A 24,760-nucleotide genomic window follows, 5' to 3' on the forward strand; every position below is an offset into this window, starting at 1 on the left:
CTCTAGGAAGAGTCTCTTGGTGGTTCCAAACTTCTTCCATTTAAGAATGATGGAGGCCACTATGTTCTTCGGGTCCTTCAATGCTGCAGAAATGTTTTGGTACCCTTTTCTAGATCTGTGCCTCCTTCAACCTCATGGCTTGGTTTTTGCTCAGACATGCACTGTCAACTGTGGGACCTTACACAGACAGGTGTTTGCCATTTCAAATCATGTCCAATCAATTGAATTTACCACAGGTGGACTCCAATCAAGTTGTAGAAACATCTCAAGGATGATCAATGGAAACAGGGATGCACCTGATCTCAGTTTTGAGTCTAATAGCAAAGGGTATGAATACTTATGTAAATGAGGTATTTCAGTTTATTTGTAATAAATTTGCAAACATTTCTAAAAACATTGTTTTGCTTTGTCATTATGGTTATTGTGTGTAGATGGATGAGGATTAAAAAAATTATTATCCATTTTAGAATAAGGCTGTAATGAGGAAAATGCATTTAAGGGATACTGGTGTCAACAACAGAAGTGTTCAATCTATGGCTGAAGTTATATAACAGGGATAGCAGATGTCGGTACACATGGGTGTTTGAAATGAGTGGAAGGGAAATGTCATTTTAGTCTTCCAAAGAGATTTTATTTTCCCATGATTATGGTAGTAGTGCTTGAGCATAGTCTGTATAATGTGTCGCATAGCTCACGAAGATGGCAACAGTGTTCATGTAGAATATCTGTATCGTCTCACCAATAATACCCTTACAAGCTATTCTGTACCTTACTGTAAACTGTTAATGTTGGGCGCACATAAACTAAATAAATCCATCAACTTTTCAATTATTTCTCTAGCTGTGCAAAAATAACTATATCAAATATATTGCTCTTACAGCTGACCAAGCCATCGGCACAGTAAATAAATGAACATAGACCGCAACAACAAGCAGTTACAACAATGTCCGTAGGATTATATGTACACTTAAATATGATTATTTATAAAATGTACAAAGGAAAAGAACCCTCCATGCATTGTGAAACACTTTGCATTGAGGGCTCCGTTATACTGACAAAGGCTGTCGCCACTTATATAATCTATAAATAGAACACATACAAATCTAATGTATAAACATCCCTATTGAATATGCGTGCCAATCGTTTACTCAAATGGCTTCTCGTCCATTAGTATCGAAACCCTTTAGTGTTGTTCTTTACAAACTACATCATAGTTACATTGTTATAATTCGCCCATAGTAGGATGCTGTGCTACTGTTCAGCTATTGGGCTGGTACGATATGATGTTTCCCAGATCTGATTATGTGCACTGTGTTGTTGGCTTACTGGCGTTGCTCTATGCATGCTTACGCAAAAAGCACAAAAGCCTCAAATGCTGCTTAAGTCTAAACGCAGTGCATCACATACACTGTCACTTTACAAGAGTCAGATTAAGAAAGAAACTTTGAAACTCTTCCCTTGCCACCGTTTCTCTGGAATACAGAGAAAGTTGTTATGGTGTCTGCACCTGTGTTTGTGCTTGACTGAATGTAGGGTCAGTTCAGACGTTGGATTCTATAAAGGAGCGTTTAGGTTTGATGGCTGGGTTATCTCTGGTGAGCCCTGCCTGCCGGTGGTTCCCGTCTGGGAACTGGGAGGAGTGATGTAGGCCTGCAGCTGGACCTGGTCTTGGCTCCCTGTGGTAGAACCTGTCTCCAAACTCCCTGGCCAGGGCCTTGGCCTGAGCCTGTTGGGCCAGGTGTTGGGCCTGAGCCTGGGCCCCGTTGAGCACCTGGAGGGGAGCCTGGCTCTGCAGTGGCTCCGCGTAAGAGGACCTCTGCTTGAACTCATTGTTCAACCCCTGGATGTTGTCCATAGGGGCCATGCTGTGTCTCTGGTTCTCTAGACCTTCAGGGGAGAGTGGCTGGGAGTGAGGCTGACCTTGCCAGCACAGTCCAGGTGGGGGCTGCCCCTGGACACGCACTGCCTTGTCTTTCACCCCCATGAAGGGCCGAGGCTTGAGCTCTGGTTTAGCCGGTTTGGGGCGAGGCACGTCGGACCCCTGAGGCGCCTGGGTCCTGCCGCTGTCTGACAGGGTCCCGCTGGAGGCTAAGCTACTGCTAGAGCTGGAGGCCTTCATACTGCCCGTCTGACCACCAGAACGCAGACCGGGGCCAGCAGACCCCCCAGAACCCTCCCTCCTTACCTCCTTACCAAACCCAGGGGTGAGGGACCCAGCCTGTCCGTCCAGTCTGGTGCCGTGGTGGGCTGAGAGCCTGTCTGTTCCCCTAGCCAGGCTGGAGGAGTGGCCCTGGAAGGGCTGGACTGATGAGGAGTGGTGGTGGTTGGCAGGGGTGAGCCCCGGTTGGTGGTCTGTGGAAGAGGGCAGAGGGCTGATGTCGATGCCCAGGCCAGGGCTGGGTCTCAGGGAGGTGGAGATGTGTCTGCCTGGCAGGGGGCTGGAGGGGCCACACAGTGACATAGGCCTGCCCCCTGGTCTGCCCCCTACCTGCAGGGAGTTACAGTGCTGCTGCTTGGTCTTCATGCTTTGGTTCTGTCTAGGACCCTGTAGGACAGGGCCCTGCTTGTCCAGAGACAGGTTGGTCTGTGTGGACCCATCCAGAGGGGAACCAGGGCTGGGGTCCAGGGGAGCTAAGCCCACTGCGCCTGGTACTTGTGGGAGAGCCCTGTCGGGTCCATAGGGGTTCTTGGGCCTGTTTGGTCCATATGGGTTCTGTGAGGGCTCTTCCTCTCCCCCTATCTCTTCATAATCATCATCTAGTTCATCCTGGCTCTGTGTATCACAACTCCCCTCTGTGTCCTGGCTCCTCTCTGTGAGGTCGTCGGGAGTCTGGCCGTGTGCCTCTTGTTGGCCCTGTGGTGTGTTGGGGGACTGTTGTTGTTGTTGTTGTTGACACTCGTCCTCCACACGCGTCAGCAGACGGCGGATCTCCCGGTTGGTGGGGCAGAGCCGAGACGCCTCGCTGAGGTCAGCTAGCGCCGCCGCATACTGCCTGGATGGACACACGAGGCCAACATAGCGTGAGGTGAGTTTGTCTGGTCCTTAGACAAAACTGTACCCATCCATTCTAGTGCCTTCCTTTATATCAGTATTAACGGAGAACTGGTCTGTACAAACCTGCTGCTCCTCTTGGCTCGTGCTCTGGTGTAGAACGCCTCATAAGACTTGGGTTTCAGTTCCAGGGCTTTGGTGGCAAACTCCTCTGCTATACCAAAATCCTGTCGGGGGGAAAAAGAGGACAGAAACTCAGTTAATTATCAATGTTGACTGTTCAATTCTGTCCACCCTGAATTCCTCACGAAGAAGCCAAAAGCAACGTCTTAAGGTCATTAGCCAGGGTAATGTGTTTGTGAGCGTTAATGAGTGCCGTGTGAATCCAGCGGTCGTCCACACAGCGCCACACTTTGCAATTACTGTAAGTGACTGGAATGAGGAATTCAGTGTTGTTTAACTGGAGAATTCTTAATCTGTGTGCAGCTCAGAGTAGAGCAGCTTTATCTCCCAGTGTCTTAATGGATTCTCCAGGCGAGTGCTCATAGCTTCTCTCCAAACCATAAAAAAAACCGCCTTCAATCAGATGTCGGAAATGAAAACTATTGACTCTTAAAGGTACAATGCAGCGGTTTTTATCTCAATATTAAATTATTTCTGGGTAACAATTTAAGTACCTTAATTAAGTACACTCATTGATTTCATAAACATTTTCAAAAATGAACTAAAATAGCTTCTTAGCAAAGAGAAATTTCTCAAGTAATAATTTTGCTAGGACTGTCTGGGAGTGGAAACTGAAAATGAGCTGTTATTAACAGAGAGCTTTGGAACTCTTTCTAATTGGTTTATTAACTAATTTACCACCTGGTGATGTCTTTTCAAACAGCTTTTACAATAAAAGGGCATTATCATCGTTTTCACAATTTCACAGTATTATTGCAACCTCGTAGTGTGGAAATATATATAAAACACAGATAAATCATGTTTTTGACTGAGCTGGGCCTTTAATGGTGATTTCATAAGCACCTCTAGTGGAGGTTTCCTTGCTCCCCTCATTCCTCTCAGGTGAATATTTAATGAAGCAAACCACAGTGTGATTCCGTCCTTGAGATGGAGGTGGGCATTACACCACAGCCTTGAAATCCACAGCTCTGAATAACTGATCAATGTTTTAATAACAGTTTTTATGGCCTCTATACTCCCACTGAAATATGGATGATGTGTGCCCAGCCAGCTCTTTCTTCCCCCTGACCCAATATCCACCAGCAACAACGGAGGGAGGATCCCTTCTTTCCGTGTGGGTTTGTGTGCGCACGTGTTTGTGCACACGCGTCCACCTTGTGTGTGTGTGTGTGTGTGTGTGTGAGTGAGTGATTACTCCAGTATATGGGAGAGGATGACCGTATCACATCATTGCATCTTTCCATTATTAATTTGCCCGGAGGATGCCATTTTACCACCACTACTCTAGTATAACAGTCTAATTATATTGTCTGGTAAAACAAGGGTGTGTTAGATCACTCCCTCCGGGCTGCTGAGATGAAGATCTATCCATTATACCTACTCCTATATCAGACATAGGACATTTCATTCAGTGTTAAATTCTATAAAATAGCTAATTCTCTAGTGTGTAGCAGTATCAGACGACGTAAAACCTGCAGTTTTATTAAATGTTCAATTCTAACAACTGATAGAGTAGTGTGTGTGTGTGTGTGTGTGTGTGTGTGTGTGTGTGTGTGTGTCTCACATTGGTTTTCCTGCGGCAGCGTGACATATTGAGGTACAATGAGACACGGAGCTCTTTCAGGCCCTTCAGGTCGTCTCCGAAGCCGTCTCGGGGGAACTTCCTCAGGGCGTACTGATACCTCTGGGCTGCCTCCTTCATCCTCCCCTTCTGGAGAGAGAGAGGAAGGAGGGAGAGATAGAGAGAGGAAGGAGAGAGAGAGGAGGGAGGGAGAGATGGAGAGGGAGAGAAAATACAGACATTGATTTGGAGAAGGGGGCTAGCAGATTTTCTAATTGGACACTTTCATGACAGACACAGACACACACACACACACAGCGAGAGAGATCAGGTTTTCCTTTTGTTGTTAACCCACCTTATACAGCAGGTTTCCCTCCTCCATGAGTTTCTGCAGGAGGATGAGGAGGACGTCTGGTTTGGATGTGGCCATCGCCCACGTAGCATGACCTGGTCAAGAGGTAAGAGAACACAGGTTAAACACTCACACACACACACACACACACACACAAAACGCTGTAAAAGGTATCTAAAGAAAGTACCTGATCGATCATAAGGGGATGTTCTGTAGCCTATTAGCAGGTAGAAAGGAGTGAAGAGAAAGAGGGGTGAAATACATGGTGTTGATCGCAACTTCCTCAAGACCCTGCAGGGCTTTAACACCGACAGATCAGGTCAACTCTAACTCACCCAGCTTGGCCCCTTTCTTCAGTAGGGTGACCACTGCAGCAGTGTTCCTACAGCCCACAGCCCTCTCCAGAGGCCTCACCCCACTGTGGTCCACATGCTCCACCACCGCACCCTTCTCCACCAGGTACTGAACCTGTGGTTGTAGAGGACACCACAAAACAAACAGCATTTTAAAAGGATTCAAACAAGGCCAAAGGTGCTGGAGCGAATTGTGTAAATTCAGTACTGTGTTTTTAAAAATCTACAATCTAGGCCAGTTTTAGACGATCTAGGCCAGTTGCAGCGAAATCAGAATTATGTGGATAAATTTTGTCTCCAGTTTGCAGTATTAGAAGTAACCCCACCGTCTCTGCATCACCGTTGAAAGCTGCCAGGTCGAGAGGGGTACGTCCGTTCCTGTCAGGGTGGTCTATCTCTGCCCCCTTCTCCACCAGGCGCTGCACCACGCCCTTCTGACCCTTCAGACACGCCCAGCTCAGAGCTGTCTGGCCCTCCTTGTCCACGGAGGCTAAAGACGCGCCTGGAACCAGATCAGAAATAACATGCTCAGTCCACTGCAACTGAGACTGACATACACTCAGGGGCCAGTTTATTAGGTACACCCATCTAGTACTGGGTCGGACCTTCCTTTCCCTCCAGAACAGCCTGAATTCTTCGGGGCATAGAACCGCTGCTCAATTGGTATCAAGGGACCTAACGTGTGCCAGGAAAACATTCCCCACACCAGTACACCACCGCCACAAGCCTGTACCATTGACACCAGGCAGGATCAGCCGATGGGCTCATGCTGCTTATGCCAAATCCTGACTGCCATCAGCATGACGCAACAGGAACCGGGATTCGTCAGACAAGGCAATGCTTTTCCACTCCTCAATTGTTCAGTGTTGGTGATCGTGTGCCCGCTGGAACTGCTTCTTCTTGTTTTTAGCTGATAGGAGTGGAACCCAGTTTGGTCGTCTGCTGCAATAAACCATCCGTGACAAGGACCGATGAGTTGTGCACTCCGAGATGCCTTTCTGCACCCCACTGTTGTACTGCACCGTTATTTGCCTGTTTGTGGCCCGTTTGTTAGCTTGCACGATTCTTGTCATTCTCGTTCAACCTCTCATCGACGAGCTGTTTTCACCCACAGGACTGCTGCTGACTGGATGTTTTTTGTTTGTCGCAACATTCTCTGTAAACCCTAGAGACTGTAGCGCGTGAAAATCCCAGGAAGCCGACCGTTTCTGAGAATGGTGCGACAAAGTGCCTGGCACTGACACTCATACTACGCTCAAAGTCACTTAGGTCCCGAGTTTTAGGTTACGTTCAAATGAACAGTAACTGAATGCCTTGATGCCTGTCTCCCTGCTTTATATAGCAAGCCACGGCCACGTGACTCACTGTCTGTAGGAGCGAACCATTTTTGTGAACTCGGTGTACCTAATAATAAAAGTCTATACTGTATATCTCAGAGCTACAAAATAAATAAAAAAATCTCAAATAACACTCTATCCCCCTTAGTGCACTGAGAATTGACATGTACCATGATGTGACCCTGACCCTTGACCTCTCACCCTTTGTCAGCAGGAAGTCCACAGTGCTGAGGTGGCCCTCGCTGGCTGCCACCATCAGCAAACTGCGGCCCTGCTTATCGATGGTGTTAATGTCCACACCGCGCTGCAGAAACAGCTCTGCTACCTGAGAGGGGGGGGGGGGGGGGGGGGGGAGACCGAGAGAGAGAGAGAGAGAGAGAGACCAAGAGAGAGTGAGAGCAAGAGAGAGACCGAGAGAGCGAGAGCATGAATGATAGGACAGCCATCAGTGCTGTAAAGCAGGAAAATTAGAAGTCTAACAGAAAGACTCATCAGAATGATTCTCACCTGGGGGTGTCCATGCCTGATGCAGCTGAAGAGTGGGACCACCCCCCTCCGGTTGGGCTGCTCCGCCCCTGCACCCCTCTCCAGCAGGAAAACACACGTCTCTGTCCTGCCCCGGCCTGCAGCCGCACTCAGAGCTGAGAGAGAGAGACCCCCAGAACAGTGGTCAACTACCTACTTCACCACCGTGCTCTGAATGAAAGTAATCTTTTGTTTCTGTGTTATTGATTGTTTGGAGACAGTTACAATGTACTTCACTCTAGTAGTACTGCAGTTGCAGCACTACTGCTCAACAATTCAAGGACACACAGCAAGATTAGAGAGAGTAACACCTGAACGAGAGTATAATATTGGCACCGCACAGGCAATGTGAGCTACAGTACACTGTGAACAGACAACGTCACACCCCCGAGTATGACTTTCAAAGACTATTTTAGACCGGGCCCATATCTCCCTATGCTCTCTAGAGAGGCAGGCTCTTAGCTGAGGCTGTTAAAAGTCTTACAGCTGGCCTGGCAGAGAGAGAGAGGGAGACAGATTTGATGGGTATTGGCCACAGCTTGCCCAACCAGCCATCTAGTCTTGGGTATGGAGCATCCATCCAGACAGTATATACCTCCCAAAAGGCACCCTATTCCCTAATTAGTGCACTACTTTTGACCGGGGCCCATAGTGCTCTTGTCAAAAGTAGTGCACTATATAGGGAATAGAGTGTCATTTGGGACACAAGCAGACAGTGCAGACCAGGGAAGCTGCGGTCACAGGAAGGCCAAGAAGATCATGAAGGACCTGAGCCAAGGCCTGTTCACCCCGCCACCATCTAGAAGGCAGAGAAAGTACAAGTGCATCAAAGCTGGGACTGAGAGACTGATAAACAGCTACTATCTCCAGGCCATCAGACTGTTAAACAGTCACCACTACCCTGCCCTGAACCTTAGAGACTGTTACTAGCACCCATTACTCTACCCTGCACCTTAGAGACTGTTACTAGCACCCATTACTCTACCCTGCACCTTAGAGACTGTTACTAGCACCCATTACTCTACCCTGCACCTTAGAGACTGTTACTAGCACCCATTACTCTACCCTGCACCTTAGAGACTATTACTAGCACCCATTACTCTACCCTGCACCTTAGAGACTGTTACGAGCACCCATTACTCTACCCTGCACCTTAGAGACTGTTACTAGCACCCGTTACTCTACCCTGCACCTTAGAGACTGTTACTAGCACCCATTACTCTACCCTGCACCTTAGAGACTGTTACTAGCACCCGTTACTCTACCCTGCACCTTAGATACTGTTACTAGCACCCATTACTCTACCCTGCACCTTAGATACTGTTACTAGCACCCATTACTCTACCCTGCACCTTAGAGACTGTTACTAGCACCCATTACTCTACCCTGCACCTTAGAGACTGTTACTAGCACCCATTACTCTACCCTGCACCTCAGAGACTGTTACTAGCACCCGTTACTCTACCCTGCACCTTAGAGACTGTTACTAGCACCCATTACTCTACCCTGCACCTTAGAGACTGTTACTAGCACCCGTTACTCTACCCTGCACCTTAGAGACTGTTACTAGCACCCGTTACTCTACCCTGCACCTTAGATACTGCTGCCCTATGTACAGAGTTATTGAACACTGGTCACTTTAATATTGTTTAAATACTGTTTTACCCACTTTAAATGTATATACTGTATTCTAGTCAAGGCTCATCCTATATAACTACTGCTGTACACACCTTTTCTATTCATATACTGTCCATACTGTCTATACACACCATGATATAGATATATATTTATAATCTGGACGCTGACATTGCTCGTCCTGATATCTCTTAATTCCGTCATTTGGATTTGTGTATATTGTTTTGTATTGTTAGGTATTACTGCAGTGTCGGAGCTAAAACGCAAGCATTTCACTGTGTGCTTAATATGTGTACGCAAAACCAATGAAATTGTATTTTCTTTGATGCAGCCTCCGGCTTCACCTTGGCTAGGATGATGAAATACTCACAGGAGAGGTGACATCACCCATCTGGTTCTGGAAGCCAGTGAGGAGGGAATGATGACATGAATGACATCTGTGGGCGCAGTGTAGGGTACGCCCTCCCCATCTGTCCCACTGACGGTTCCACATGAGCACATACGCAATTACAAATCACTTCACTCTTTTCATTTCCGTTATCTAATTTCCCTTCGCGCCAGAGCAAAAAGTTGAGATAACGAAATACTTTCGTGATAAAAAAAAAGTATTGTGGCTGTGATTGATACATTTAGGAATACTTTGTCTTGTGACTCAACCCTTCTCAATCTAAGAGAAGGCAGACGTGAATCACTGACTCATAAATCAATACGCAATTGCGGATTCATGCCTGAACAGCTGTGCTTCTGTTGTCAATGTCAAATATCTGAGGAGAGTTTGAAGAAACGTGGAGGAGTCTGTTACCCTGGCTGACGTGTAGACCACAGGCACAGTGAGAGGAGAGCTGTCAGTCAGAGTCAGTTGCTTTCACCAGACAAGGAGTCTGTGGCTTTCGGGTGAAATCCCTGACGTGAGAGGCCTCGTGCCAACAGCCTAGCTCCGCTGGTTTGGCCAGACTGCTCCAACCAACAGCTGTGTGGTAGAGTCAGTGATGTCACGTTAGGTGAGGCCGGAGCCATATATTTAGAAATATGTCTCTGGGTGTGGTCTCCTGTCTGTTTTTGAGTAAGCTGGGTGTGATAAGTAAATATCCTGTTGCAGTAAGGTGTGAATAGGTAAGGCTCCATAGCTCAGTGGTTAGAGCACTGGTCTTGTAAACCAGGGGTCGCGAGTTCAATTCTCGCTGGGGCCTTGATTGTGGAATCAAATGTTTTGATTCAAAAGGGAGGTTCTCATATTGAAAATACTATTTTTGAATATAGGCCAATGGGTTGAATGGCTCCTAGTTCACCAACAAGATTAAAAACATGATCCGTTGATGCTGTCCAGTTCTATCAACTACTTCCCCACAGCTATAAATACTACTTCTGACAACTCTCACGTATGTCACTGACCTTGTGTGGACGACAGACACACAGCTGCTACAGCTACGATAGTTATTTATCTGTTCCATGTTATTTCATTCACATACAGTAAACCTTTGGCGTGACAGACAGACAGACAGACAGACAGACAGACAGACAGACAGACAGACAGACAGACAGACAGACAGACAGACAGACAGACAGACAGACAGACAGACAGACAGACAGACAGACAGACAGACAGACAGACAGACAGACAGTAGCCTGCCCTCCAGGGAGGATAACTTAATTCTTCTCCACTAATGAGAAGCCACCAGGCACGGGAACACATTTGCATAGAGAGAGGACACTTTCACAGGGAAAAGTATTCAAGGATTTCTTTCCACCGAATAGATTAGAAGAGCTGAAGGGAAAATCGTTCGGTGTACAGGAGAGTATCAAGACTCTCTACCGTGGGAGGATTTGTCGATGTAAAACCAATATTTATGAAAATGAAACAATGCTAGACAGAATGGTAAACGCAAACAATAAAACAAACGAAGGCCATTCAAATTGGTACTATTGTTTATTTTATCGCCCAGTCAGGTCCCTGTAATCAACATAAATACACGATTTCCTTCAATAGCCTATTTAGTAGTCTATATTTGCATTAGCCAGGTTATTTTCATTCAGGATTGGCTTACAAATGTTGGTACCAGCAGCCAACAATTATTGTATTTATGCTTCCAATTGGCAGTGGTTGAGCGCTGTCTATCCCCCAGCCTATGTATTACTGAGAGCACAGAAACACCTATGATTGTATAAGAATCCAGACAGGTTTGCTGAACATCCTTTTAGGAAATTGAGGTAATATCATCTGATATCTACACCAGCTTCATCGTAACAGGATCATAAATCCAATATTACCAGATTTTTCTCTTTTTAACGTTTTACAGACGCTCTTATCCAGAGCAACTTACAGGAGCAATTAAGGTTAGGTGCCTTGCTCAAGGGAACATCGACAGATTTTGCACTTAGTCGGCTCGGGGATTCAAACCGGCGGCCTTTCGCTCTTAACCGCTAGGCTACCTGCAAAATATGCAATATATGATCCATTTCAAACTATTTCCACCACCACCGCCACTTAAAGTCAGTCAGTGTAACCTGCCGTCTTAAGTACGGTTGGTTAAAAGTAGCTCAAGTACTGTACACTCTTCAAGCCTCTCTTCCCCAGTGAGCTCACCTACATCTCTGAGTCCAGAACAAGCACACGGGCTCAATATCACCTCGCTTGCATCCTACGCTACAGCAAACATTAAACGTACAGTGGGCAAGTGGAGACCACCTGAGAGGCTCACTGGGAAGTGAATGACAACAAATGATCTCTGCTTGGTAAAAACGAACGCTAACCACCTTTCGAGAGGCAGCGAAAACAAACAACCGAAAACAGACGATGAGGAAAGAAAATAAACATTATTCTACAGACAAAGGTAAAGTGCACTGTACCCGTCTCTCCCCAGAGCGTGTCGGGAGCGTCTATCTGCACAGCCAAATCTTCATCTTTCAGCTCCAGTAAGCTCTTCACAACCTGACAATGAGACAATATTATGCGCAATAATAATACACGACGACTATCAGAAGCAATACACAAAGGTTGAATCTGAAGAGAGCGCACGGTGTGTGTGTTCGTCAGTGTGTGTATGCAGTAGCCTACGTGAGTGTGTCCCATGCTGCAGGCGGCCGACAGGGCCTGTTGTAAGGCCTGGCCCTTCACACTGCTCTTCACACCATGCTGCTGTTGGCCCTCCGGGGCCTCTGTGGGGCCCCAGTCCTGGTTCAGCAGGTAGTGGATGATGTCTGGGTGGCCCCTCAGCCCAGCATGGATCAGGGCACACTGACCACTCTTATCAACATGGCCCACCTAGAGGGAGAAACACAGATCAATCAATGAATCCAATGTATTGACACAGCCCTTTGAACACCAACAGTTGTCACAACCGTATTTACAGTAACCTAGCCTAAACACCAAAGAGCAAACAGATAATTATGATGCATGACTAGACGTTCTAACTTATGAAACGGTAAAACTGGGCAACAACCACAGCAGATCAACTTCCAACTTGATTGACATTTGGTGGAATTGTCAACAAGGTGAGATAACGGCATGGGGATAACAACTGAACACTGACCTTGGCTCCCTTCTTACAGAGCAGGCTGACCAGTCCTGTGTGTCCTGCTGCGGCGGCCAGACAGAGGGGGGTCATGCCGCTGTCCGAGGCTCCGTCTACGGGCGCCCCCAGCTCCAGCAGCAGGGACACCATTTCAAGGTGACCCAGGTGGGCGTGCACACCCAGCACAGGGGAACGACCAAGCACCTCTGAACGCCCGCTCACACTCGCCCCGCCCAGCATCAGCAAACGACTCACCTGTAGGTACATTTAAAAAAAAAAAGTTGTGAGTACCTGTATATGCGTGCATGTGAGTCTCTCACCTTGATGTTGGGTGTGCAGGGGTGTGTGTGTGCGTGCGTGTGTGCGTGCGTGTGTGCGTGTGTGTACGTGTGTGTGTGTGTCTCACCTTGACGTTGGGTGTGTAAAGATTTCTGAGGGAGGCCAGGGCGGCAGAGAGGCTGTCGGTGCTACAGCTCACCCACAGAGCCTGCAGAACACTGGAGGACACGCCTGTCCTCTTACTCTGACCCTGAGAGAGAGGGAGGCAGGGAGAGAGAGAGAGACACTCTGGTTCAATACTTCCATAGCGCACCACCGACCCCCCCCCTCGCCGTATGAGAGGAAGAGGAGAGAGGAAGAGGAGAGAAGCTACTGTACTGTAATATTTGAACTCCGATAGTCTTTGGATTAACGTCCCATTAGTAGTCCATTCAGACATACTGGTACCTTGAAGATGTGTGCTTTCAGGATATGATGTCCCAGCTCCATGGTCTGCTGCCGGTTCAGCTTGCCCTCCTGTCTGGAGAACATGAAGGCCAACAGAGCATGGCCACTCCTGGGGTCACAGAGGAAGTCGGTGCTCTCTCCGTCCGCCCTCCACACTAGCCACTCTCTAAAGGAGGGGTGGAAGAGCATGCGGGTGCCGTCCCTGCGTCTCACCTAGAGGGACATGACACAAGATTAGACAGAGGTTGTTGTCATAAATCCACAAGTTGCTGAGATAGTTACTATCACTGGGAGCCAAGTGCAACTCCCACAGAGTGAACGTAACTCAATGCAATGGTTGTATACTACTTCCTGGCCTACTTCCTGATCTAGCTAACGACGTATGGCCGTGTCACAATAGTCTTCCACGTGTTCTCTCCTCACCAGGACGCAGGCCAGGGTCTCCAGGCGTTGTTGGAAGTCCTCCCAGGACATCTCTCCTCTCACACCCCCAGCGTTCAGCGCCCGGAACAGCTGCTCGTCCGTCAGCGGGTGTAACGAGGCCAGCACCACGTTGAGTACGGGCAGCATCCGCTCAAAGGTTTCATCCCCTTTGAACCCCGCATGGCACTGCAGCAGGTACACCTGATGATAAAGAGGAACACAATGGAAATAAGTTTGTTGACTTGATTGTGTTTTGAATCCTGCGTGTTGTACTTCCTTAGCTGGAGCAACTCTATGGGCTGGTGTCCCAGGCACAGATTAAGTGTAGTACTGGACTAAAAAATGATTTCAATGGAGATTCTCCATTGACCATGCTTTTCAGTCCAGGACTAGGCTTAATCTGTCTGGGAAACCAGCCCTACATATATTTTGAAAGATGTGTCAAATAAAATGTATTAATTCCTTCACCTCAGCCAGAGAGACGGGCACTACCATGTAGTTGCCTCCCTTGAGAACCAGGTGGGCCCTCTGGAACAGGTCCAGGGTCAGTTTTAGGTAGAGGAAGGAGCCCTGGCTGCGAGAGGCCAGGTGGGTGTTGAACTTGCTGAGGAGGAGGGGGTCGGGGACGGTGCCGTTGGGCGTGGTGACGTTGGCGGCAATCTCGGGGCTGACGATGACCCGGTGTTGGATGTAGTCGCTAAGGTCCCCGCCGATCTCGCTGCTCTCTGGGAAGTCGTCCAGTGAGAGTCTGGAGAAGGGTAGGAGGGTGGTGATCTCCTGGGGAGACAGGAGACAGCGATTATATTGTCGAATTGCATATGTTGTGGATTTATCTCTGACAAAAATGGGTCTCCTGAAACCGTATATATCATACATTGCATTCTCGATCAAAGTGTAATGTAGCTTGGTTATATCTCAGAGTTGAACTTAGTCCACACGCAATACAACCATGAGCCCAGGAGCACACCGCAACTTCCCACCCAAGTCTGCAGTACAAAATAACACAGTACAATTCTATCTTCCAGCTCCGGCCTCAGAGCAGAGAGAACACTTTCTTCTAGTTGTGACAGGTAACTTGAAAGAGGAAAAAACACTGAATAATACAAGTGAGGATGAGAACAGTGTTGGCTCACTATGGTGGGGTAGTGTATGTGCCAGGACAACAGATTAGTCAGGGAGAAGATGACACCCATCACATCTCTTCAAGCTGCTGCTTCTTCTGACTCACGGAAACATGAAATACAGTAATTGTGTAACACTGTATGCGTGCACTTCCTTTGTGGGATCTTCATTTGACCGGTATTGTCGCAGGAAAATAAACCTGCAGCAACAGGATTTGAACGTTTAGTCCATGTTGCTTGATTGGTGGTTCGGCAAAAATGTGCCGGCCAAAGTTAGGCTACATGAAAAGTGCAATACTATTAATATAACCGTGTTTTACTGCGGGTTTTCAGTGGATTTATGTAAATCTTGTAAGTCTTATCTGCATTCCTGTGGTGCATGAAAATTCTCAGCACTAAAGGAGTGATCAAATTAAGATCCTACAGCTGTATATATGGAATAGGGAGCCACAAAACCACTGACTCTCACTCTCCCAGCTTTCTCACCGATTCAATCAAATCTCTTCAGATGCCATCAGAAATAGTGACGTTTGAGCCAAGAGAAGAAAATTACAGCCATAAACGAATAAATCAAATGCAATACCTAAGTTATTATGAGATTATTATTGCTGTTTCATTTCCTTGCTGTGCATGCACGATTTGATTAAAGTGCGGTGATCCGATGATTTCACAGTGCCCTGGTTGCATAGCAACCTCGATGGGACCGGGCCTAAGACAGAGGAGAGGAGAGAGGATAGAGAGCAGGCAGGGGGATCAACATCTAACATCCCTTGACAACACACTCACACACACACACACACTGTAGTGGCCTGTGGTGTCCTCAGCACTCCTGTTACATAACGTCGGGCAGGCTCCCAGGAGCGTTACGGCCCGGAGTGGTAATCCAGGAGGATTATGGGAAAGCTGCGTTAGGCAGCCGGAGGGATCAGTGGCCAGCCAACATGCTGGAGGAAACCACCGCCAACGGGCCCTGTTGGAGTAAGCGGACCAGCTAGACTGAGCTACTGTACCTCTGGGTCAGACCAGCAAAGCCATACCGTGTGAGACACACAAGTGAAGGCCAGCAAACGATGAGCAAACCCAGATTTACTAAGCTTCTTTTAGTTAAAGTGTAGCAGGAGAAAGTGAGACCTGTATCAGAGACTCGAACCACAGCTCCCACGGTGCACAGACAAGAGTCTAACAGACTGTACTGTACCAACAACAGCCTGGGTCCCTGGGTAGAGGCAATGCATCACTCACATACACTGGTTACGATCGTTTATCTGTGCTTTGTGACTGTCCTCTCCTCACCAGCAGACAGGTCCTGACAGTGACCAACAGTTTGAGCCAGGAGGGGAACTTGGAGACGATCTTGGTGATGAAGGAGGGCGACGGTGTCCTCCGTAGTCCGGCTTGTGGAACTCTGCCTCGTTCAGACCATCAACCAGGAGGATGAAGTCTTCTTCCGGGATCTTCCTTTCTACACAGGGAAACAGAGGGGTGGTGGAATAGGGAGAAACGGGGAAGATGAGAGAGCGGGAGTTGGAGTAAGAGCGAGAGAGAGGAAAAAGAGAGAAAGTGAGGGAGAGAACAAGTGCATAAGATACTGGCAATAATTGAAGCAGGTTTAGAACGCAAATGTAATGCACATAACTGGGGTGGCAGGGTAGCCTAGTGGCTAGAGCATTGGGCTAGTAACTGAAAGGTTGCAAGTTTGAATCCCTGAGCTGACAAGGTACAAACCTTCTGCCCCTGAACAAGGCAGTTAACCCACTGTTCCTAGGCCGTCATTGAAAATAAGAATTTGTTCTTAACTGACTTGCCTAGTTAAATAAAGCTAAAAAAATAAAATAACTGCTGTGTTCCAAATGTATTTTGAAATACTGTACATGCCGCCGCAACTGTTTGAAGTGATATGGTTGAATTCCACAATGCTGCATTGTCACAATGCCACCCTTACTGTCAGAAAGAAAGACAGGAGGTGTGGTACTCAATGGAATACCAGCCGAAAACACACAGTGCACTTTATCAGGCTCAAGAGGTAAGAGATCGACGTGTGCAGGCTCTGTAATATCTAACCTGGGGTCCTTCCAAAATGATACCCTAGTCCCTATGTAGTGCCCTACTTTAGACCAGAGCCCTGCTTCCATTCCCCTTTCCCATTTTATACTTCATGAGTAATGTCACAAGAGGGACTGCACCTCAGATGGAGGGTGAGAACACCAGTCACCTCTCCTCAGTCTCCTGTATGGGCCCCTCATCATCGCAACCATTACTTTTAATAAGACAGGAGATGGGTGATCACAGAGGCATATCTATCCTGTTCCAGTCTACCTGAGGCGTCGATGCAGCCTGCTACAGCCCTTCCTGACTGTGTGGAGCTGATATCACTCTATACACTCGGCCACAGCCGTCTACTAATCCACATCAGAAAGATGGAGGACGTGTTGATTCCTCTGGAACGAGCCTGTGGCGGAGGCTACTGAACTGACAACCTATCGACCAGGCTGACTGGCTACTATATCATGAGATATACCAGAGATGGTCTCTTACATTGATATGGCCTGTTATACACAACAGTGACCTCGCAAGTCCTGCCCTCTTGTTTTTTCCCATACAGTAAGAATAATACACTGGATTAAAGCACCGAGGCGGCGTTTACACAGGCATCCCAATTCTGATCTTTTGTCCAATTATTGGTAAAAGAGCTGATTTGATTGGTCCAAAGACTAATTAGTGGGAAAATATCAGAATTTGGCTGCCTGTGTATAAGCAGCCTTATAATGCTGATCATTGCTAAATACTGATCTAAGGCTGCATTTTCCAATATTTTTTTTAACTAATTGGTCTTTTGACCAATCAGATCAGCTTTTTTGCCAACAATTGGGCAAAAGATCAAAATTGGGCTGCCTGTGTCAATGCAGCCTTAGGGATATTGATTGATATGGATACTCCCAAAGTGAAAAAGGTTGTTGTTTGAAGTTACGGTATGTTGTTTTTGAAGTTAGAATTGTGTCACGGTCTGTAGCGTTTTTAACCAGTGACCTTATTATCCCAAAATGATCTAGGAGCCCACCAAGGAGTCCTAATCAACTGTTTCAGGGGGTGCATGACAATTTATCAAACTGTAGGAGGAGGGGTTGGGGGTGACGTCTAGCTGGTGAGTAGCAGCTGCAGGTGTTACACTTACAAAAGTTGATGGGGGGGGGGGGTTTGAAGCATGGGTGAGAACATGGAGACTGCAGGAGTAAGTTAGTAGCTACCCTTCCGCAGGTTTACGATGGGCTCCAGGACTCCCCTGCGGAAGGCAGCGATGGGGTCCTGGACACAGGAGCGCAGACTGAGCATGCTCTGTATATGAGGTTCCTTTAGCAGCAGCTCCCTGTAGCCGCTGAGCTGTGGCGCTCTGGACAGCAGGGCGGCGACACTGTGCACAAACTCTGGGACCAGGCAGGTGTAGGTGTTGTCAGCCTGGCAGAAGTGGTAGGACACCACCTGGAGAGAGCGCGCGAGAGAGAGAGAGAGAGAGAGAGAGAGGGAGTGAGTGAAAGAGAGGCTCCCTAATTGAGCACTTCAATAATGCTATTTCAGTGTTTTGACTGCCATGAGTGTCTTGAACTTTCCAGAGAAGTAAGTCCTCAGCCAACTTTGAATATCTCCATCTCACAAATCAGCATTTGATTTACTCCATTAGGCAAAAGTGACTGCGATTAATTGCTAATTAACAGATTGGCTAATCAAGTAGCCATGACGGATCCACTTAATGGAACGAGGAAAAAACAAGGCAGGGATGTTAAGAGTAAACACACTCTTCCTAAGAAACAAAAACCGCCAGGACTGCGGTCTTTGGGACTCGATGGTCTTATTCATTATTCACCATATCCGTAATTACATGAACATACAGTTAACAGAGCCAGGGGTCGTCTTTAATTCAGGAACTCATCAGAAGGGCAAAACTTACACAAACAGATGGATGGCGAAGACAGTCAGTCTGAAATCTTCTCCAGTTGCCTTGGAACCCAATTCGTCAAACTAAACATTATTACTAGGTGAAGCTGCACGACTATTCATCTCTGAGACCAATTATAGAGGAACTAGGAGTTGGTCTATTGGCAGTGATTCAAGAAAGAAGCCTACTATCTGCACAAAGCATAGTTCTGAGATACTGAGCATGAATGTTTTCACATCCCAGATCTCAGAACTGTTTTGAAGTGTATTCTTCTTTCATAACCCATTCAAGGTACCTAAAGTGCAAAGTATGAAAATACTAAGTGGGGGGAGCAATCACATTTAGAACCTTAGGTTCTATCTGGCACAGAATGTTACAATTATTTACATTTCAATGGAAAAGTAAAGACATTTAATGATTAAATAAAGCAAATATCCTTCCTTCTTTCTAATCACATCATCAAATATATTAATTAAGGTCATCACACATTTGTTGAAGTGATAGTTCCCTAAAATGACAAATGCACTATATCCTATGGTTAACTAAAAAAACATTGGCTCTGGATGAGTAAACGGACATATTTTACGGGTCTCTGACACCCAAAGTCAGTAAACTACTTGCTAGTTATCAACAACATTTGGTAAGTTTAATACTGTAGAACAAGACAAAACAGCAATGCCTCTCCCAAGGACCTTAAACATTCTCAAAGGTACTTGTATTTTATTCGTTTTACCATAAAAGCTTACATTATGGCCATTCTTCTTCTTAAAAATTCAAAAGAAAAAAGAAGACCAGAACCTATGATATGAACAATCAAGGACTTGGGACTATAAGATTCTATCAACAAAATGCATAGTTTTGAAATAATTAGTATTTTTTAAGTCCCAGCTCTCAGAACTGTTTTGTGATGTCTTCCTCTTCATGTCTGCTAAATGACTAAATGTAAATGAAAATGACTCAATAAGTATATCACCTTACATGCAATCATTTTTTTTGATTGACAACCCAGCATTGTGTGGTTGGATTGAAGACCCAGAGGTGTCTGGTGTCTGTGTATGTGTGTATGTATGTGTATGCGTGTATGTATGTGTGTGTGTGTATGTATGTGTATGCGTGTATGTATGTGTGTGTGTGTACGTACCTTGCTGGCCAGGCGTTTGACAGCATCGTCTCGGTGTGCCTCTGGTGTCCCGGGGCAGGTTGTTTCGCTGGGCTGGGGGTCTGTGGTGGGGGTGCTGGGCTGGGGCGGCTGTTTGGAGGCTCCGTCTGTCCCCCTATCCCCACCTGCAAGAGGGACACAGCAAGGCACACATGTGGACTGTCACTACTTTTTCATGAGAAGATGGAGGAGAATAATAATCATTCAATGAGATAGCAATCACGACTAGAATTCTTATTTTCTTTTCTTGTGCTGTGACTACGAGAGAGCATGTTAAAAGCATCATTGTGGGCTGGTTTCCATAATGGATCTAAACATATCTCCAGTAAACAATGTTAATTAAATAAGGCCCTGAGTCACAATGGCAAATCACTTCAGTCTCTGTCAGGCATTTATCATCATGCACTATAATTAGGTCACTGTCTATAATATATTTCCCTGAGCAGGCACATCAAAGCAGATTCCTACTCTTAACCTAAATGATGTCATTACTTGATGTCATTACTGGTCTGCCGTATGGTGCACTGTATCCATTTGCTGGATGGGGACCGAGAAAATGATATGCAGTGTGAATTCACGACCATTGATGGTGGGAGAAAAATGCGTTACTGTATCTAGCTACTGACGTGGCAACGCTTGCGTTTGTGTAACATCAATCACCACACAATCAGTCATAGCTTTCAGGGACAGGGCTTTGAAAGGTTTTATTCCTGTATCTTTGTGTGGCTCATCCGCTAGGACCAAAATATCTGATGGTCCCTGCTACTTGAGAGTGATGGCTCGGAAAAAGTATGACGGATCTCAAGGTAGACGCTTGCCTAGTTCGAAAATTGTCAAACTCATAATGAAAAATGTGAATGTTTAAATCACCCTTCGCTGAATGAGTAACCAACCATTCGTCCTTCCCTTCTGGGGTAAAGGGAACTGGCAGCTTTCTCAAAAAAGAGATGTTACATATCAAGAGGTTCCTCCTGTTTATCATTTCAAACAAAGTACCTCCGGAGAAGGGAAGTCAGTCTCTTACTTTGGGGGAGGTGCAGGGGCTCTGGGTGGGGGACCTGTTGCATGTGACCTCCATGACAGCTGAGAGCCACCAGCCGCGAGACGACGGCCGTCTTGCCAAAGCCCACATCGCCCACGATAACGGCCCCACGGCCCTCGCAGGTGTCACTCTTCTTAGGACCTCCTCTAGCCGATGGAACAGCCAATCACGGCCTTGGAACGGTGCATCCATGGCGACGGTGGGAACCTCAAACAACAACGGCTTCAGCACGATGTCGCCTGATTTGAAGGGAGCGAAGCGCCTGGACGAAGAGAAAAGAGAGAACACGGGTTACTAACATGACTTCCTGTTCATTTTAAAGAGTATTGTGGTATACAACAATAATATAGTTGTGTATGGTGGTGTAACACAATAATTGCATGCACGAAGGCAGGATCTCAGTCGGGGTCTCAGCTTACTGTTGAGCGTGTTATGATATGGGGCGAAGGTTAACGTTAGGACATAGACAAACACACAATCCAGGATCCACCTCCACACTTCATCCCCCAGGTGGCAGTAACCGGGTCTAGATGCTGAGCTTAGCCTTGATAAGCACATAAATTACTGCCAACTAAGATGATCGTCAGTCAGAGTGCCAGTTTAGAGTGCCGTGAGGCTGCTGTTGGTTTGGTGGCCATGAGGCCTTTCGTTTGGGTTTGAATCTTTAGTGTAGGCATGCCTGTTTGTAGTTTCCTTTTTGTATATATTTGTTCCTGTCACCATCTGAACATAATAATCCACTTTGGCTCGTCGACCCAAAGGAGTCAAAGCAGAGCTGGCCCTTACCTAAGGTAAGGTAACGCTGATTTCTCACAAAAACGCCCACATTCATTCAGGTTACAGACCATGCAACTAGACATAGGACCCCTAGACTGCACAATATCAGCAGGTTAGTTCATCGGTTTCAAGATGCAATTTCAAAATTGGTTGTGCATCACAAGTGTTCCTCTTGTTATGTCAGTCACTGACCGTCACTGAATTAGCCCATGTCAGCAAAACATTTTTAGATTGGTAAGGAAGTCTACCCAGCTATCTAAACTTGTAGTAATCATGGCTGAATTGCCGACCGGGTACGAAGGGCACGTGCCCAGGGTCCCTGACCGCTGCTGACGGGTGTATAAATCGAGCACACAGCCATGCAATCTCCATAGACTACATTGGCAGTAGAATGTCCATACTGAAGAGCTCAGTGACTTTCACGTGGCACCATCATAGGATGCCACCTTCCAACAAGTCAGTTCATCAAATTTCTGCCCTGCTAGAGCTGCCCCAGTCACTGTAAGTGCTGTTTTTGTGAAGTGGAAACGTCTAGGAGCAACAACGCCTTAGCCGCGAAGTGGTAGGCCACACAAGCTCACAGAACGGGACTGTCGAGTGCTGAAAGCGCGTAGCGCTTAAACAATCGTCTGTCCTCGGTTGCAAAACTCACTACAGAGTTCCAAACTACCTTTGGAAGCAACGTCAGCACAATGACTGTTCGTGCGGCAGCTTTATGAAATGGGTTTCATGCCGAGCAGCTGCACACAAGTCTAAGATCACCATGGCACAATGCAAAGTGTCGGCTGGAGGGGTGTAAAGCTCGCTGCTATTGGACTCTTAGCAGTGGAAAACGCGTTCTCTGGAGTGATGTTTCATGCTTCACCATCTGGCAGTCTGACGGACGAAATCTGGGCTTGGCGATGCCAGGAGAACACGACCTGCCCGAATGTATAGTGCCAACTGTAAAGTTTGGTGAGGAGGAATATGGTCTGGGGCTGTTTTTCATGGTTTGGGCTAGGCCCCTTAGTTCCATTGAACCCGTTCCTGTTTCTTCCTGCACCCGTGCACAAAGCGAGGTCTATACAGAAATGTTTGTCGAGATCAGTGTGGAAAAACTTGACTGGCCTGCACAAAGCCCCTGACCTCAACCCCATCGAACACCTTTGAATTGGAGCGCTGACATGCGAGCCAGGCCTAATCACCCACCACATCAGTGCCCGATCTCATTAATGCTCGTGGCTGAATGGAAGCAAGTCTCCGCAGCAATGTTCCAATATCTAGTGGAAAGCCTTCCCAAGACGAGTGGAGGCTGTTATAGCAGGAAGGGGGGACCAACTCCATAGTTAATGCCCATGATTTTGGAAATGAGATGTTCGACGAGCAGGTGTCCACATAATTTTTTCATGTAGTGTATCGTTTTTTGGAAATTAGCTGTAAAACTGCACTTTTTTCCCTCCACCCCATGGTAAATTTGTAGAAATGCAGAAAATGTACTTAAATGTTTTCTCTCCTCAGTCAAGAGGGGGCCACTAAAAGGTTTTGCCTGTGATGTGGGGAGGGGGCCCAACCAAATATTGCCTAGGGCCCCCAAAAGGCTAGTGCCGGCCCTGCGCACACACACATGCCTGCATAAATACTGGCATGCAGGTATATACACACACACACACGCACACACACACAAACAGTAGCATACCTTTGGCGTCCCTTCCCCCTGTGCTGTTCCAGGGCTGTTTGATGGAGCTTCGCTGGGGAGCACTCCGTTGATCATCCAGGTAGCTCAGATCCTCCAGCTTAGTGGAACTAGTGGCTGCAGGGGAAGACACGAGAGACAGAATGAAGGAGAAGAGAAGTAAAGAAGTAGAAAATAAAGAATGAGGGAAAGCAGGAAAGAGCTTTTTATAGAGTTCTTTCATTCGTTTTGCCTTCATGGTAGAACATTTTAAACATTTGGGAATAAAATGAACAAAACCCTTCATCACCAAACAGTATAACTATGGAGCTCTGTCCCCATTTCAACATACTGTTCTATGGCCCCCCGATTATTTTCAAACATGTTTATTATATTGGGCCTCATATCGGCATTATCGCCAAGGTGTGAGCAGTGCTAAGAGCAGATGCAAGGCATGTCCCACAGTCAGCCAATCAGCTATAAAGGTTCTCTTCAACTACCTCACAATTCAAGCCCTGGTTTTAACTTAACACACCAAGCCCTTCACTGACACAGAGATATTTAACGAGTGCATGATGACTGAAGCAATTGGCCTATAATTTAGTCTGTCAAACAGGTTGGCCTACCTCCTATTTCTTAAATAGGAAGACATTGGTTTCAACACAAAGCCCTCTTGTTTTAAGTCAAATTCAAATGAAGACTGTTTAAATGAATGAGGTCTTCTCTGGGGACCAGCGTGCGTGTGTTGAGGGGGGGGGGTTTCCGGGCTCCATCAGCCATGACTAGACATAACACACTCAAAATCGACCCATCCCGGAACATTTTGGCATTCCTGACAAACGGCTACAACGGTAAGCGCAAGTCTACTCTTGAGCAGGGCTCGAGGGGGGAACAACTGTGTGGAGGGTCTGTCGGATGACTCGTGTGCAAGAGCTTGAAGTTGAGGGTGTGTGTCTGTGTGTGTGGTGTGTGTGTGTTTGACGGTGAATGTACGAGTGGAAGGGGAGAGGTGTAGAGATGTGTATGTGTGTGTGGAGGCGTGTGTGTGTGCGTGTGTGTGCATCCCACAATCGAGGCTATAGGGTGATGATAGGGATGGGATGGAATCTCAAGCTACAACATAAAATAATATCGGCTTCCCTAAATGTACATTTTCTACTGCCGGTTGCTTTGTCAAAGGTAGCTATCCTTTGTAGGAAGTGCCTACATTATTACGCATAGTGTCGTCTAAGGTGAAAGTAATTAAGGTATTCAGAAAAAAAATAATACAAACACAAAAGTTATATAGTACACACTGAGGCAAAGGGTTTAGAACTGCTTAGTGCTGCTGAACTGGTTGTAAGTGGCACTTCGTGCTCTTTTCAGAGATGGGTCCCAACTTCTTATGGTCAAGGATCCATGTGTACGGAGTGGACAACTAGAGGTGTACTTTGTCTGCTGCTGGAGTTACAGTTTGTATAGCAGGATGCATCTATCCATG

At 46.8% G+C, this 24,760-nt stretch overlaps 2 protein-coding genes and 1 non-coding gene across 4 annotated transcripts in view; 1 reads left to right on the forward strand and 2 right to left on the reverse strand.

Moving 5' to 3' along the window:
* Positions 1 to 609: 609 nt before the first annotated feature.
* On the reverse strand, positions 610 to 16,108 carry LOC115196048 (protein TANC1-like). Its single transcript, XM_029756543.1, has 17 exons — positions 16,014 to 16,108; positions 14,068 to 14,376; positions 13,600 to 13,800; positions 13,177 to 13,389; positions 12,857 to 12,979; positions 12,469 to 12,705; positions 11,994 to 12,200; positions 11,786 to 11,867; positions 7,286 to 7,419; positions 6,980 to 7,103; positions 5,768 to 5,943; positions 5,424 to 5,556; positions 5,276 to 5,305; positions 5,092 to 5,183; positions 4,740 to 4,886; positions 3,119 to 3,219; positions 610 to 2,993 (listed from the first exon to the last, which is right to left on the reverse strand). Exons 2-17 carry the CDS (start codon positions 14,092 to 14,094, stop codon positions 1,541 to 1,543), a joined length of 3,480 nt encoding a protein of 1,159 aa, XP_029612403.1. The 5' UTR covers positions 14,095 to 14,376; positions 16,014 to 16,108; the 3' UTR covers positions 610 to 1,540.
* On the forward strand, positions 10,056 to 10,128 carry trnat-ugu (transfer RNA threonine (anticodon UGU)). Its single transcript has one exon. It is a non-coding gene; the product is annotated as a tRNA-Thr (tRNA).
* A 4,765-nt stretch (positions 16,109 to 20,873) lies between the features above and the next one.
* The window catches only part of LOC115196049 (protein TANC1-like), a 32,042-nt gene continuing 28,155 nt past the window's right edge, over positions 20,874 to 24,760 (reverse strand). For both annotated transcript variants that reach the window (XM_029756545.1, XM_029756544.1), the window contains 2 exons: positions 23,305 to 23,418; positions 20,874 to 21,114 (listed from right to left, as the gene is read on the reverse strand). In XM_029756545.1, the coding sequence (XP_029612405.1) occupies positions 21,077 to 21,114; positions 23,305 to 23,418 (152 nt within the window). In that variant the 3' untranslated portion in view covers positions 20,874 to 21,076. The remainder of the gene's footprint in view (positions 21,115 to 23,304; positions 23,419 to 24,760) is intronic.

Source organism: Salmo trutta, chromosome 6, assembly GCF_901001165.1.
Source record: "Salmo trutta chromosome 6, fSalTru1.1, whole genome shotgun sequence".
Lineage (NCBI taxonomy): Eukaryota > Metazoa > Chordata > Actinopteri > Salmoniformes > Salmonidae > Salmo > Salmo trutta.

Excerpts from the sequence above, each read along its gene's own strand:
- LOC115196048 (XM_029756543.1), bottom strand. The coding sequence starts at position 14,094 with ATGGTAGTGCCCGTCTCTCTGGCTGAG. Across the intron at positions 13,801-14,067 it reads TGCCCGTCTCTCTGGCTGAG|GTGTACCTGCTGCAGTGCCA; the intron begins GTGAAGGAATTA and ends CTTTATCATCAG. Across the intron at positions 2,994-3,118 it reads CGAGCCAAGAGGAGCAGCAG|GCAGTATGCGGCGGCGCTAG; the intron begins GTTTGTACAGAC and ends GTGTCCATCCAG.